Source organism: Cutaneotrichosporon cavernicola (genome assembly GCF_030864355.1).
Source record: "Cutaneotrichosporon cavernicola HIS019 DNA, chromosome: 1".
Lineage (NCBI taxonomy): Eukaryota > Fungi > Basidiomycota > Tremellomycetes > Trichosporonales > Trichosporonaceae > Cutaneotrichosporon > Cutaneotrichosporon cavernicola.
In genome coordinates, this window is record NC_083393.1 from 254,442 (window position 1) to 269,958 (window position 15,517).

General features: G+C 59.6%; 4 protein-coding genes across 4 annotated transcripts; 3 read left to right on the forward strand and 1 right to left on the reverse strand.

The window, feature by feature from the left end:
* Positions 1–48: 48 nt before the first annotated feature.
* Positions 49–892, forward strand: CcaverHIS019_0101100 (uncharacterized protein; the record flags this gene model as incomplete). Its single annotated transcript, XM_060596679.1, has 5 exons — positions 49–93; positions 127–379; positions 442–471; positions 670–779; positions 815–892. 5 exons carry the CDS (start codon positions 49–51, stop codon positions 890–892), a joined length of 516 nt encoding a protein of 171 aa, XP_060452658.1.
* Positions 893–2,647: 1,755 nt separating this feature from the next.
* CcaverHIS019_0101110 (uncharacterized protein) lies at positions 2,648–5,774 on the forward strand (the record flags this gene model as incomplete). Its single annotated transcript, XM_060596690.1, has 4 exons — positions 2,648–3,314; positions 3,370–4,965; positions 5,009–5,588; positions 5,633–5,774. 4 exons carry the CDS (start codon positions 2,648–2,650, stop codon positions 5,772–5,774), a joined length of 2,985 nt encoding a protein of 994 aa, XP_060452659.1.
* A 1,976-nt stretch (positions 5,775–7,750) lies between these two features.
* Positions 7,751–12,675, forward strand: CcaverHIS019_0101120 (uncharacterized protein; the record flags this gene model as incomplete). Its single annotated transcript, XM_060596701.1, has 3 exons — positions 7,751–7,995; positions 8,039–8,180; positions 8,215–12,675. The coding sequence occupies 3 exons, from the start codon at positions 7,751–7,753 to the stop codon at positions 12,673–12,675; spliced, it is 4,848 nt and encodes a 1,615-aa protein (XP_060452660.1).
* Positions 12,676–12,927: 252 nt separating this feature from the next.
* CcaverHIS019_0101130 (uncharacterized protein) lies at positions 12,928–14,548 on the reverse strand (the record flags this gene model as incomplete). The annotated part of the gene is made up of 4 exons (XM_060596712.1): positions 12,928–13,454; positions 13,596–13,790; positions 14,087–14,206; positions 14,380–14,548. 4 exons carry the CDS (start codon positions 14,546–14,548, stop codon positions 12,928–12,930), a joined length of 1,011 nt encoding a protein of 336 aa, XP_060452661.1.
* Between the last annotated feature and the right edge of the window lie 969 nt (positions 14,549–15,517).

A 15,517-nucleotide genomic window follows, 5' to 3' on the forward strand; every position in this document is an offset into this window, starting at 1 on the left:
ATTGCTCAATTGCAACAATAACAACCCCCATCCATATATGCTCACAGCATGGCGCCAAAGCGCAACACTAAGCAATCGGCAGGCCTGACCCAGGTGCGCGGCCCTCCAGCCCTGCTCTAACCCCAGCCTACCCTCTCGTTCCACACACAGCTCCGCTCCAGCAAGAGTGCCAAGGCTGCAGCTAAGGGCAAGGGCCTACGCAAGACGGAGACCCAGTCCCTGTCAGCGGATGACGTCAAGGACGAGCTGCCAAAGTCGAAGAAGAAGGTGACACCGCCCGAGCCCAAGAAGGAGCAGCGGCCAGTCCTAGACCCCAATGGGAAAGAGTGGAATGCGCTGTGGAAGGAGGCCATGGTCGAGATGGGTGGGATGCCCCCAAGTGCGTATCATCTCTCACGGGAATGTTGAGCTCCTTCACCTTCCTTCAGTGCTGACGACCAGTCCATGGCGAGAAGGACAACAAGGTGCAGAGTGAGTCGAGCCTTGCTTACCTCGGAGAGCACTGGGACGACGTTGCCCAACCTGAACGAGGGGCATTCCGCGGTTCTCACTCCTTGGAGTCGTTGAAACTCCGGCCCGTGCTGTGCGGAAGTGACAACAGCTATATGTTGTTGTGTCGCTGCACGCGCTGAAGTGGCAGCTGTCCCGTCCTGAACGAGCTGACACCAGACATCCTGCGCGTGTTCGACATGACCTCCAAATATGGGCCACACGTCGGTATCACTCGGCTCGAGCGCTGGGAGCGTGCGAAGAAGTGGGGCCTGCAACCACCCGAGGGGGTGAGTATGATCGGAGACGTGGCTGACCTGACCAGATCAAGCAAATCCTCCTGACCCAACAGGGCGAGGACGACGCCGTGTACCGGGAGAGTGTCATTTATGGATGGTTGTGAGGGGCATCGGGGGAAAGGAGGCAAGGAGAGGACAAAGCGCAGCGTGACTAGATCTGTAAGGTACTGTAGTTGTAGTCATTAGATAGGAGCTGGAGCTGGCGCTGGCGTCGGCGTCGGCCCGATTGTGGTTAGTAGGTGAGTGACAGATCCACGGTCATCAAGTAGAAGTTTTTGTTCAGCAATGCAAACATGTGAGACTGCTCAGCTGTATCGAACTCGGGTGTGGTCACAAGAGTAACGGCAGTCACAGTCACAGTGAAGCGGTGCATCTGCAAGTGGGGAATGTGGGGGATCTCATGTCGTTGAGGTTCGAGGCATGAAGGTGAGGATGAGGAGAGCGGGGGAGTTTCAAAGACTTGGGGAGCATGGGGGAGGTTTGAAGCGATCGAGGCAAGCCGAGCGAAACCCGAGGCAATTACAGTTGAGCGAGTTTGTCACCAGCCACGGTAGAAGTCAGCCATGCTCAGCCAGGAATGCGAGCTCTGACGATCTTACGACCAGAGCGACAAGCTACAACCAGTCCGAGTCTAGCGCCTCGTGCGCCATGCGCCACAGTCCAAGGTTCACGGTCCACCCCGAGTCACAGGCTGCAGGCTGCAGGCTATCAACCTCAGCCCCATAGCCCCAGTGTTATCTGGAGTTTCGCCACTGTTGAATCGTCAGAACCAAGATCTAGGGGGTGGAGGAGTAAGGGGTGGGGTACAGTATCCAGGCTCAGGAAATTTAGTCCCTGGGGCATGGCGCATCCTCCAGGCCTACAGGAAAATCCGAAAGCCTTGGACGCCGCAGTCTGTCTAAAGTCTTCTTTTAGAGTAGTAGTAGCAACTCCGCTCTCACCGGCTTGCAACACAACACTTGTCAACAAGTCTCAAAGTGGACAAGACTATCGATATGAAAGAGCGGCGTGAATATTCAAGACACGGAGTCAGGTGACCGCTTTGCGCGAGTTAGAAATGCGGTTCAGTGGTGGAGGTCGGTGTTTTTGTTGATGCGTAGCGTGCACGCGTCTTTTGGTGATACAGGGCCAAGGCTCAGGGGCAAAATGAGGGCGAGTGGGCATCTGTTGATGAAGAAGACCTGCAGGCAGTGTCATGGTGTCAGCGGCCACCACGTCCATGGCCTGATACCAGTTTGCAAGTCTGCTGCAGTCTGCAGTCTACGCATGAGTGAGGTGCTGGTCAATGGTATGTCTTCACAGACTAGGAAGGGGGAGGGTGTAAGAGTGGTGAAGAGTGCAGGTTACCGGGGTTGTCGGCTTTAGAAGAGGAGGACCGAGTAAGTGGTAGATATGACTTTGACTAGTCAAGTTACCGTTTATACTTCGCACACCATACATTCTTCTTTGCTCCCAATCTATCCCAATTAGCAACTTGAGCAAACCAATCTCCAATCATTCCAACTTGGCCACCGTTGCACCGTAAAGGTTGTTGATCAAAACTCGACGCATAATCCAACAAAGTGCCCAACAACAGACGGTCCTTGCCACTTTCCATCCTATCCCTCCCAAACCCATCTTCCTTCTCCCCACCCCCCCCCCCCTCCTCCAACTGCAATCCCTTGCTCATCATGGACCCAGCCCTTTTAAAGTCATCTTTTCATCCGTCCCCCCAAGACGATAACAAACCCCAAGCCCTCTCCCCCACACCGACAGTCTCCACTCCAACCACTACAGTCACTGCACCGGCCTCGGCCCAGCAACCCTCTGCTGACTCATTACCCGACGGGGCTTCGGCGTCCAACAAGCCCTTTCAGACCATGGACGACGACGGCGACATGTCAGACGGCGGCGCTGACGGTGCCAAGCGCCCTCGCCTCCGTCTGGCACATGCATGTGACCGCTGCCGCAAACGCAAAATTCGCTGCGATACCCAGCAGCCGTGCGGCCCATGCTCGGCAACCAAGAACGAGTGCACCTTCAACACGCCAAGTCGTCGAGTGGCCAAGCCAAAGCCCAGTTCGCGTTCGTCCTCGGCCACGGGCCTCAAGAGGCCTCACTCGCCCTCGCGCGGCAGCTCGAGCTACCAGGCGTCCCTCGAGGCGCGGTTAGCGACGCTCGAGTCGCTCCTCCGCGACGTGCCGCCTAACGTGCACAATGCATACCTCTCCACGCTGGATGCACGACTTGCATCGGGCCAGGGCGGAGGTATCGCGCAGGGCAGAGGCGAAGGCACCAGTGTTGGCGCTGAAGCCCTGCTAGGCGGTGGGACGGCAATTGGCGCCGCCTCCTTTAGCCCGAACTTTGGCCTCAAGCCGGACGCTCCCTTCACACCATCCTGGTCTACCAACACTACGATGGCCGGCGCGTGGGCGGGTGGACGCGGCCTTCGCCGACGAGACGAGCGCGCTATGGATGACATGGCCCGTCGCATGGAGAACCTGAGCTTCTTCTACGAAGATGAGATTGGCCAGGCCAAATGGCAGGGTAAGTCGTGTGGGACGATTGCTTTGTGCTGGGCGCGTGTTGACAAATCTCCCAGGCGCCACTTCAGGCTTCCCTCTGCTCGAGATGCTAACCGCCGAACAAGCGGGCGGTGACGATGAGGAGGAGGATGGTTCCTCTCCCGCCTCAACAGTAGAGGTGCGGCCCACGCGCGCGGCCCCCTCGCCGCCCCATCGCGTTGGCCGAGTCGACAGACGTGCCAGCTCGGTCGGCGGCGGCCGGTCACATTCCAAAGCACGCTCCTCAAGTGCCCACAGCACCAGGAGGGAACGTTTCTTCCCGGACCGCAATCCGCGCCCGCACCAGACGCTCAACCCAGAGGCGAGCTGGAAGGTGATCACAGGGGTCATTCCTCCGGATTTGATGGACACGCTCGTACGGTGTTACCTTTCGACGAGCCACCTCCTTTGGCCTTTCCTGCACGTGCCGTCGTTCCTCGCCGACTACGCCAACCCGCAGCAGTGGGGTGAGCCCGGTTTCGCATGCTTTATTGTTGCCGTGTGCACACTCTCCTCCCGTCATGTCGACGACCCGCGCGTGCGCGCCAACCCCGCGGATCCGTCGACCGCCGGCAAGCAGTACTTTGAGCTGTTCAAGCGCCTGCGTGATCTGCCCTCTGCCGACCGCCCGACGCTGTACTCGATTCAGGCCGCGTTCCTGGCCGCGATCTACGCTTTCGGCCTCGGTAATTTAAGCAAGGCGTTTGCGCTCCAAGCCGAGAGTGTCACGTTATGCCTCGATGGCGGCCTGCACCGCAGTGTGGACGCGTACGACCACTTCAACGCAGTGGAGCGCGAAACCCGCAAGCGCACGTTCTGGTCGATTTACGCCTGGGACAAGCAGTCGGCGGCACTGTTCGGCCGCCCCCCCATCATCCACTTGCGTGACTGCGACGTCGACGAGCCGCTCATCACCGACGACGACAACCTCACCGTCGACGGCGCAAAGGAGCAGCCGAATCCCGAGACGAGCAGGCTATGCGCTTTTGTCGCTGCGATCCGCCTGCACATCGTGCTCGAGGGTGTGATCGACTCATCAGTTCAGGCCTCGGTTTTCCCCACTAGCTCGTTCCTTGCGCGGGCCTCGGCCGTGATTTCACACAGAGCGCCGCTAAGCGATTCGCTTCGCGACGAGGAGGCCCTTCTAGAGGAGTGGACGCGTATCCTCCCCAACTACTGGAAATACGACTCGGAGACGGCCAACTCGCGTGACCCGATCCGCATTACCCAGGCCGAGCGGCTACACTGCCTCGAGCACCTTGTCAAGATGATCATCTACCGCCACCGATTCTCGGGCTTCGTCCTTCAGCCAGCCGCAACCGTCGAGGACCGCGCGTGTCACCTCGAGTGGTGCAAACGTGCCATGCAGTGTGCACTGACCATCATTGCCGACCATGTCCATATCAGTCAGCGCGGCATGATGACATACTACGGCGTCCACGTCATTCACCAGCTGGCGCAGGCAGGTCGCACGCTGGTCGCAGTCATTTTGAACTGCAAGAACCCCGAGTTCCGCCCTCTGATCTCGCCATCTATTGAGGGTCTGCGCTCGTGCGTTGGCCTCCTGCGTCGCTTTAGCGGTCGCTACCTGTGCGGTCTCCGGTCCGCTGACATTATTGACGAATTTTGTCGAGGTATGTAACCAAGCCACAAACGAGACGTCTCGCTAACTTTAAGTGTGCAACATTCCGGTCGACTCGCCTCGCGTTCCAGACTCGGCTGGCCGTCCTTCTCCTGCATGGTTACGTCCGGTCCGCAAGCGTACTTCCCTGTCGCCTGCGCCATCTCATCTGCGCTCGTTGCGTGTTGCCGAGGATCTCCCGTTTATTGGACAGAACCAAGATATGCTTTCGACTCACCCCGAATTGAGTACGGGCGTCGTGCCGACCGATCTCGAATCGCTGTTCAACACGTCTGAGTACTTGGACATCAGTGCCATGGACGTGACGTCACCTGCCAGGAACCCGGGCATCGGTGCGACGCCTGCATCTCTAAACCCGTTCGGCCTCGGTGAGCCGTCGGCTCCGTTTGACCGCCTCGAAACGTTGTCGCCCAACGAGAATCTGGGCGGCATTCCGACCGTCTTCCAGCAGCAACAGCACCTTCAGCAGGCGCAGGCGCAGGCGCAGGCGTTATTGAACAGCCAGGCGCTCAACGGCTCAACCTCTGCTATGGAGGGCATTCAGCTCAACAGTACCCCGAATGGCGGTTTGGGCAACGGCGACCTGACTGGCGACACCAAGTCGTCGCACGGACTGTGAGTGGAGAATTTTGGGACGATGGCAACCATGCTGATTCCAGTTCTGCGGCGACGATCCTGAGCCTCCTCGAAGAAGGCACCTTTGATTACGGCTCCATTTTCACTGACCAGGCCCCACTCGGCGACTTCACGTTCAGCACGGACGTGATTGCTGAAAATGGCCCCCACTCGGTAGGCAGGTAGGAGCAGTGACGCCCGCATCTGCGACAGGGGAGTGGTCATGTCACCGCCTGTCCAGGTCGCGTGACTCGCTTGTCTGCCGTGTTGATGACGGCAAGACGCGTGCGTGTGGACAAAAAACTTCCATATCGCGCAGAATAGCTCCAACATCCTGTCATGGCGGCATCTTCGTCCTCGTTTTCCTTCTCCTCATATCCGTATGTTCACCTAATGTTCTGAGTACTCTTGTACGTTGCGGAGTGGTTGATTGGGTAGACTATGTATACACCACCATGTACATGTCAGGGACGTATGGAGCGCCACTTTGGAAGGAGAAGAAGCGGGACGATTACTCGACTCGCTTCGTCGCAGCCTAGTACAGCCGGAGATATGAGATCTAAGCGCAATCCGGCAATAGCTGAGAGAGGTCCAGGCAATCCGGGAATCCGAAGCAACATGCTCTAGAGGCACAGGCGCCAAACTTAAGCGTGGGATGTAGTGGACAGCGCAACATCAGGCGCAATCTCTTGATGGGAGCGGGAGGACCGGTGCGGCTTTGAGAATAGCGCTTTGTGACGTCAACCGAGGTCAAAGTTTGTGGAGCGGGAACGTTTCAGCATCATTGCCAGACGGGAGAAAACCGAACCGGGAGGCTGTCGCTACCGCACTTGCGCCACCGGCGACAAGACCTGCACAGCGCACATTGCATACGTGCGGAACCTCCGCTCGTCCGATGTGTGCGTGGCGCAGGTGCCTCATTTGTTACCCAGGCATCGTCCTGGAAGGGCTTGGCAGCTCCACAGATCCACAGACCGCCCCGAGCTCGCCATTGCCGGGCCTAGACTAACAGTCCACCGGAAAGGATATACACCGTTATGGTTTTGTCCTGGGATGCTTCCTGCCTCACATACTTCACCTGACTTACTTGCCTGAACTCGCTCCGGTGGTGGAGCCACGACTCGCTAGACTCTCGCTACACTCTCCCCCACAGATCCCACCAGGGTGCCTGGAGATCATCTGCTGATCGAGTATAAGCCAGCGCGTTTGCAGTTTCTTCTCCGGCGCTCGAGTGCACCTCCCTTTTACTTTGCATCACCCTTCTACCTTCACCCAAGCTCATTACCATAACGAACACACAGGACAAGACCGCCGCGAACGGCATGTCACTTCCCATTGGCAAGCGACCATTTCCCCGCAGCACCGCGTGCGAGCGTACCCGCTACGCACGCAGCATTTACCTCTGGACTCTTTCACAATGGGACGAAAACCGGGCCGACATTGAGTGAGTCCCAGGTTGGCAGTTGCAAGTTGCGAGTGTGCGCCACATTCCATCAATACCATACCAGCCACTAACGCCAAGACGACGCACAGCTACAGTCGCACTTGATGCCATCCTCGCCGGCGAGCGTGTCGGAATATCCTCCGGTACAAGCAGCGTCAACTCTGTCGATGACAAGATGGGTTTCTTCCAAGTGATCACCATTGAACCCGCGTCAGATTCCTCGGACAATGCCACCCCTGGCAACGATTTGTAAGCCTAGCCCATCCATGATCCCATGATACCATCGTAATTGTGTTTGTACAAGCCTGTTTGTATTGCTTGGGCTTTGCTGTATGCATAGTTCAGCATCAACGTCCGAACTCTTTGAGTCGGGACTAGGGACTAAGAGCGAGGCTCCGTGGCCGCCGATACTAAACAGAGTGTGGTAGCGTGGCAGGTGCCAAGACAAGGGAGTGGGTTGGAGTCGTTCCCTCCACTTTTGCCACGTGGGATGGCAACCGTGGGAGACATTTGAGTGGATGGGAGTGGATTGGATTTGGTCGCCACTCAGCTAGAGCTTGAACACCAAAGTCGCGACACTACTACCTTCCTCAGGTCCGCGACACCTTCCCCCCACCCAACTCACATCACTCACCCTCCCACGTCCTATCCTGCTCCCACTCATCGCACATCACCACCACTACATTCTCGACGTCGCCTGCATGGACCTGCCACCGCCATGTCGGTAGTCGGCGAAGCCCCACCTGGAGCTGGCCCCGCCAGCGCGGTAGAGCCAGCTTCCTCATCCCTCACTCCCTCATCTACACCAGTCGAACCTTCCGCCTCCACCACTCCCCATCCTCCCAGCTCTCCTTCAGCTCCCCCGCCGCGCGCGTCAAGAAGAGCTCAGCGATCCACACGGCCAACCACAGGGTCCGCACCTCCACCTCCGGCGATTTCCGACGTCGCAAGGCCTGCCTACTTGTACGCCACCGCCGCATCCCGCACCCACCATGCTAACCCACAGCTTCCCCCTCAACAACAACTCTACAAAGTCTATGGAATGCGAGCCGGAGCCAATACCCGACGACCTCATCGTGATGCCTGAAGACGACCCCGGCGCACTGGCCGGGATTCCCGTGTTTAAACCCACCTACGACGAGTTCAAGGTATGTTATGGACGTGGATAAGCTGACCCGACAGGACTTTGACGTGTACATGGAGCGCGTTGCCCCGTGGGGCCAGCGCTCGAGCATTGTCAAGATCATCCCGCCAAAGGAGTGGGTCGATGCGGTTAACCTCATCAGTCCGCGCGAGATGAGCGAGCTCCAGATCAGAAGCCCTATAGAGCAACAGATGTTGGGCAAGAATGGCGTGTTCGTACAGCGCAACATTGAGCGCAACCGCAACAGGCCTCTCAGCGTGCAAGAGTGGTTCAAGAAGTGCTCGCACGACGACTTCCTGACCCCGGATCCTCGGCAGGGCGACCGTACTGTCGACCGTGACTCGAAGGACGCGCGCGCATGGCAGCGCGAACGAGTTGCCACAATCAAGGCTGAGAAGCTTGCTAAGCGGGAGGCGGCGCTCAAACGTAAGCAGGAGCGCGACGCGAAGAAGGCCGAGGAGCAGGCAGCGGCAGACTGCGCCAACCCTGATTCGAGCTCATTCCGCACTCCACCCGGAAGCCAGAACAGCGACGACGACGTGCCCGAGTTGGAGGACGCGTCACACACCTCCAACTCGGATGGCGAACCAATAGCCACCCCCGAGTTGTCGTCGCCCGCGAAACGCAACTCAAGACGCGAGCCAGAATCAAAGCTGTCGCCAGTCGACCCATTCTACGAGACGGCCGACTTCAAAAAGAACTGGCTGCCGGCTGGTGCGACACAGGACGATTTTACAGTGTCTGGTTGTGCAAACATTGAGAAGAAGTTCTGGAAATCGATCGGCATGGCGCGTTCGAGCTGGTACGGAGCCGATCTTGCGGGATCACTCTTCGCCGACCCCCAAACGCCCTGGAACGTCGCTCACCTCCCGAACCTCTTGCAGCGCATCAAGGACAGGCTCCCAGGTGTCAACACGCCTTATCTTTACTTTGGCATGTGGCGCGCCGCCTTCTCGTGGCACGTCGAGGACATGGACCTCTTCTCAATCAACTACATCCATTTCGGTGCGCCGAAGTTCTGGTACGCCGTCCCGCAGGCCGACGCCGATCGTTTCGAGACTGTCACGAGGAGCTACTTCTCCAACGACGCAAACGGATGTGACCAGTTCATGCGCCACAAGAGCTGCACGCTGTCGCCGACCAAGCTCGCGCAGGAGGGTATTCGCGTTAACAAGCTCGTCCATTTCCAGAATGAGTTCGTCATCACCTTCCCTCGCGGCTACCACGCCGGCTTCAACATGGGCTTTAACTGCGCCGAGAGCGTCAACTTTGCGCTTCCGTACTGGCTCGAGATCGGCAAGAAGGCCAAGGCGTGCACCTGTGTCAACTTCAGCGTGCGCATCGATGTCGACCGCCTTCTGCACTCGCCGTCGCCGACGCCCGATGCCGAGGCCAAGATCGAGGAGGTGCCAAAACGACCACGGAAACGCAAATCTACTGACGCGCCCACTCCACGCCAGCCACGCGCCAGGAGGCGAAGGACAGAGAATTCATCCGCCCGGCCGTCCGTCGCTCCGTCTGAGGAGAGCCCAGTCAGAGTCAAGGTCGAGGAGCCTGCACCGCCTCCCAAGCTCCCGGTCATCCGATTACGCATCCCGCAGCAGTTTCTGGAATTGTCAAAACAGGACAAGCCAAAGTCCAGTATCATACGCGAGACCCCGAAGCCCCCATGCGTCCTTTGTCCGTCGCTGGCGATGGACGACCTGGCGCCAGTGTACCAGCCATCGGACGCGATCCGGGCCCTGTCGGCCACTCCGGGCGTCAACGCGCATGTGTCGTGTGCCATCGCCGTCCCAGAGGCTTACACCGAGGACGTTGATGTCGGCGACGGTAGCACGGCCACTTACATCAGGGGCCTGGACGACATTGGCAAGGACCGCTGGAAGCTCAAATGTGCGCACTGCGTCGACAAGCGTTCGGCGACCACGGGCACCAAGATACAGTGCACGAAGGGCAAGTGTGTACGCGCGTACCACATCCCATGCGCCCGCAACAATCCGCAGGTGTCGTACTGGGCCGGCGAGAGGCTCGTGAACGGCGTGCCGTCGTTCGGTGTCGAGCTCCTTTGTCCGACTCACAACCCTGCCGTCGTCGAGATGAAAAAGCGCATGGCTCAGGACGAACTGCGTCGTAAGGTCCTGGAGTTGAGGGCTGGCGCCACCATCAAGATCAAGGCGAGCGGTGGCTCGTACGAGGCGATACTTGTGAGCGTGAACGAGGCCCACTCGACTGTGCTCGTTCAAGTGGCAGACGGCACCAGACGCCCGATGCCGTGGACGGCGCTCGACTTCCATGCTCGGCAACCACGGATGCTGGAGAACGAGTACGCCGGGCCACCCAAGCGGAGTCGCAAGGAACAGCAGCATCCCCCGACACCCGTCTCCGTCTCCCCGGTTGCACAGATTCGAGGTCACCAGGCATCAGTCTCGCCTGTGTCGCAGATCCGCGCCCACCCATTGCCAACTCCTGCTATGACCCACGCACCCTTCATGCCTCATCCCCATTCTCCTGTTGCCCACACTCGGCCACAGTCGCACTCTCCAGTCGCGCACCCCAGGCTGCATTCCCACTCTCCTGTTGCCCACACCAGAGCGTCTCACCACTCAGTCTCTCCCGTAGCGCATCCAAGAGTCATCAACCATGGGTACGCCGAACCACCACCCCACGTCTTGCACCAACCCCACTACGTCCCACGAAGTCCGGCGCACTTCTATCCGCAAGGCCCGACCTACGCTCCAGTTCCCAACACCATGCTCGTCGACTCGAAGGGCGGGCGCGTGCCACCACACATGGGCTACCCCCCGGGTGGATACCACCACTGTGCGCCGGGACCAGGCAACTACGGGCCAGGACCAGCAATGGTTGAGCACGCTAGAGGTGCGCATCCATACCTAGCGTACCCTCCGCGGATGCCGATACCCGCACCAGGACGTGTAATGGCTCAGAGCTATGGTGCTCGTCCGCTCCTGCATGCTCCACCTCCTCCGCATCTCATGACGAGCGCTCCAATGGGACACCAAGCACAATCGAATGGCGCTCCTGGCGGATGGAACCGAGGATATCCCCCGCCAAATAGCTCGCCAGCGGCCCCACCTCCGCCTGCCCTGCCACCTATTGCGTCAGGTGGGGTCGGTAAGATTGATCTCGGCCTGGATCGGATGCGGGAGTTGATGCGCGGTCTCCCGCCAATGACCGTTCCGGCTGTCCACCTGGCTGGGACGAACGGCAAGGGGTCTGTGTCGGCGTTGCTGGAGTCTTGTTTCCGCGCCGCTGGTTTCCGCACGGCGCGTTACAACTCCCCTCATCTCCTGGAGGCACGTGACGCTGTGCGTATCAATGGACTCCCTCCGTCTCGTGAGCAGTACGCCGAGGCACAGGCCCAAGTCGAGCGTACTGCCAAAGAGCGCAAACTCGAGCCGACAACGTTCGAGGTTGCCACGGCGGCCTTCTTCTACCTCGCCTCGACGGTTCAACCTCCTGTGGACGTCATGATCGTGGAGTGTGGTATGGGTGGCGCACGTGACGCAACCAACGTTATGCCCGACCAGATCATCCTCGCGTCTGGCCTCACCTCAGTTGGCCTCGACCATACAGACCGCCTCGGAAACACCATTGCCGACATCGCCCGCGAGAAGGCATCGATCCTCGTCCAGGGTGCGGTGCTGGTAACGTCGCCCAACCTGCACCCGGAAGCGACGTCTGTCGCGCACGCGATCGCCGCCGAACGCGGTGCACACTTTGTGCAGGCTGCGCCGAGCGCGATGCTGGCACCGCAGGGTGCGCTGTCGCTCGTACCGTTCCGCGAGCCGGCGCCTTCCCAGATCCGTACACCACTGGCAGGCACAGCAGCCAAGCACCTTGACACCTCGCTCAGCTTGGGCGGCGCGCACCAGCTCGACAACCTGTCTCTGGCGCTGACGCTTCTCGACGTGATGAGGCACGACAGGCGCGCTGTGTCGATCCAACCTAGGCTCTCGCAGATCACAGAGGCGCACATGGTCGCCGGCGTCGCAAACACCCGGTGGGAGGGGCGCTGCTCGTGGCTCGCTTGGCGTGACGGCGATGTGACCGTTCCCATCCTTGCGGATGGCGCACACAACGCCGACTCGGCCGCCACGCTGCGTGCGTACATTGACGGTCTCAACCTGCCAAACCGCCCGCGCACCTTTGTCCTCTCCCTCTCGGCCAACCCTGGCAAGACGCCGCAGAGTGTCCTCGCGCCTCTCCTGCGCCCTGGTGATCGTGTCGCGCTCGTCGACTTCACTACACCCGTCGACGGCATGCCGTGGATCCGCCCAGCGGACAAAAGCGCCGTGCGTGCGGCCGCCGAGGCGCTGCAGGCCGGCGAGATCGTTGACATTCCCGGTGCTGGACCACAGGCGGTCGCGAACGCGCTCCGCTGGGCCCAGGGTGACTGGAATGCGCGCGGACCAGGACTCACGGTCGTCTGCGGGAGCTTGTACCTTGTCGCGGACGTGTACCGTCTCATCGGCGCTTAGTACTATCCGCTTCCGTCAGTCGGCACGGTTATTTAATCGAAATTCTGTTTTGTACTCGCTTCCCAGCGGTTCTCACTTATAGTGCTTTAGGATGCCCACCCATCACTGCGTACTGCGTCGCGCTTGTCATCTCCCGTCTCTTGCCCCAGATCTGACAACTGCTTGCGTGCTATTCATCCTCATGCTATCGAGTCACAAAACAAATGGCCTACTTAGTGTAGAGTCGCGTGAACGGGCCGCCTAGCTGGGCATCTAGTGGTCCTCGGCATCGCTCTCCTCAATGTCAGACTCGTTCGCCTTCTTGACCTGGCGCGCGTCGCGAGGGACGTAGCCCTGCTTGCCCGAGATCGAGACACGGCGTGCGGGCGTGTCGGGGAAGAGCGCGGCCAGCTCGCTGACGTCCTTGGCGGAACGCGTGAACCCGTTGGCGGCGCCGATCGAGCTTTGAGTCCAGTAGAAGAGGGCCTGGAGAACAGTGGGGCCCTGGGTGTTGAAGTCGAGGATGGGCGAGACCCAGCCGTGCGACTCGTCGTCGTTGAACTTGCCAAACACCCAGCGCTGCCAGTCGGTGAGGACCCACCAGCGCGTGTCGAGACGCTTGCACGCACCCCACGTGCGCGACCAGTACCACGACGCCTTCGACTTGGTGTTGTAGCGGTATGGGCCGGTGACGACAAACTCCTCCCAGTCGGCAGAAGTGAACGCAGAGGGGTTGATGGTGCGGACGACCATGTTCACGTCGTTGGAGAGACCCTTCACGAGGAGAAGCTCGCCCGAACCTGCCGTTAGCGGTGGCTCCCGATCATCCGGTGCTTCCCCGCACACGCACGGGCCCTCGTCCTTGTCAAACGAGGCGAGGTGCTCGTCCACGCGTCGGGGAAAACAGGCGCGAATCGCGCAAAGGCTGGGCTAAAACTCACCGAGAGGCGACTTGGAAAAGCGCCACTTCCAGATCTTGTTCGCGTCCTTGGGAGGGAGTGACTCCTCAGGCTCCTCACCGCCGTCCGACTCGTAACCGGCAGCGTCGACGCGTCTGTTGGCAGTGCAGCCCTGGGGCCCGTCCTCGAGAGCAGTGATAACCGACGCCACACAGGAGAGCGGCAGCATGGCCAGGGCTGTTGCGTCAGCGGGTCCCTGTGTTCTGTCGCCAAGTCCGTGTGAGTCAGGTGCACGGCCGCCACAACCGCCATCGCGCACTGGTCGCCGCCGGCACCAGGCCCGGTTCCAACCCATAGCCTTCCTCGCCACCGACAACAAGGACGTCACACAGCCCCACGTAATACACGTGTGTGCCGTCTCCATTCGATTTGTCGAACAAGGCGAACGAGAACGCGAACGCGAAACGCGCGTCCCCATGGTTGCCGTGCCCGCCAAGCCACCCCAAAATGCTTCACTCAGACTCGCTACTCACCCTTCTGGAGGTCCTGCGACGTCTTGAACACCTCGGGAAGTTCGTACTCGACCTGCACAAACTTGGGGTACTTGTAGTATGGGCTGGGGTAGATGGGCGCCTTGGGGAACTTGTCAAAGTCTGCACGTCAGCGGTGAAGGTTGTGGATCAAGGACGACCGAGAGAAGGTTGGGAGCCGGGCACGTCACTTTGCACAGCGCTGCTGACATCGCGCCTGAACACTCCGACGCGCCGGAATCTCACCAACGACAACTCGTGATCGCAGTCGCCATCTGGACTTGAATGGTACTCACACTCCAGGACGAGCTTGTCAAAGTCCTCAATTACCTCGACACCGGTGAGAGTGCCCTCTGGCCACTCCTTGCGGGCACCAGTGCCGCCGGTTCCGGGCGGGTACTTGTCGGCGATGCGCCAGAGCGGCTTGTTAAAGTACTTGTGGACGTCGAGAGGGGGCTGGGGCATGATGAACTAGTGATGTGAGGGGAAAGAGAAGTTAGGATAGAACGAGGAGATGAGGAAGAACGTGGAAGGAAGATGTATATTCTAAGAGTAGTGGGTGGGGTGGGTTATCCGGGATCCGGATGGATGGGGGGGTCGGGGGTGGGGGGGGGAGTGAGCAAAGCGGGGTGGGTTAGGCCGGTGTGTCCAACGCGCTGAGTGGACAGTGCAGCCTCAGGACGTGGCTCGTGGCTCATCGGTTCTACTCGCAAGCTGGTAGGTCAACTGTGTAATCAACCTCTCTTCTTCAACCACCCGCCCTAGCACCCCTGTGCGTTCTGGTTGGCCTAATTTGACCGCGGTTCATCAAATCGTCCCTGGTGAAGCGACCACTCGGCATCGCGCTTTCCTGACCTGCTGACCTATGACCTAGGTTTGACATCGCAAAGCTCAAGTTGGGCGCTGATTGTGGTTGTCTTTGAAAGGGGCAACTGTCGATCTTCCCATCCACTCGGCAAAATCCAGTTGGGCCCCCACCCCCACACTTTGTCCCTTAGCTATTGATCGCTCCTTCCCTCAACTCCCTTCTCCCATCGCCCACCAACGTCATCCAAATCATCCTTACAGCCACTCTCTCCTAAATTCCTAAAGCCCCGACCAATCCCGACTATTGATCTTTTGTCATACTTCCTCACTTCTTACCTCGGAACTCCCCGGACCTCCATCGGGACATCTCGCATCACCTTCCTTCACCAACACCAAGCAGTTACTCCCCCTGCCGCCGGCAATGATCGCCATTATCGCGATCAACATTAGGGCGGAGTGCCGCCGGCGTTGACGGACACCCCGCATTCCATTGCACGGCCCGTTCCGCCAAGAGTGCTCGGACATGACAGGAAGCAAAGGGCGAGACTGTTGACGTCGATGGCGCGATGGCGCGATTGCGGACGGGCGTTGCGGTGGGTGGCGGACCGGCCGGCGCCACAATCGCGA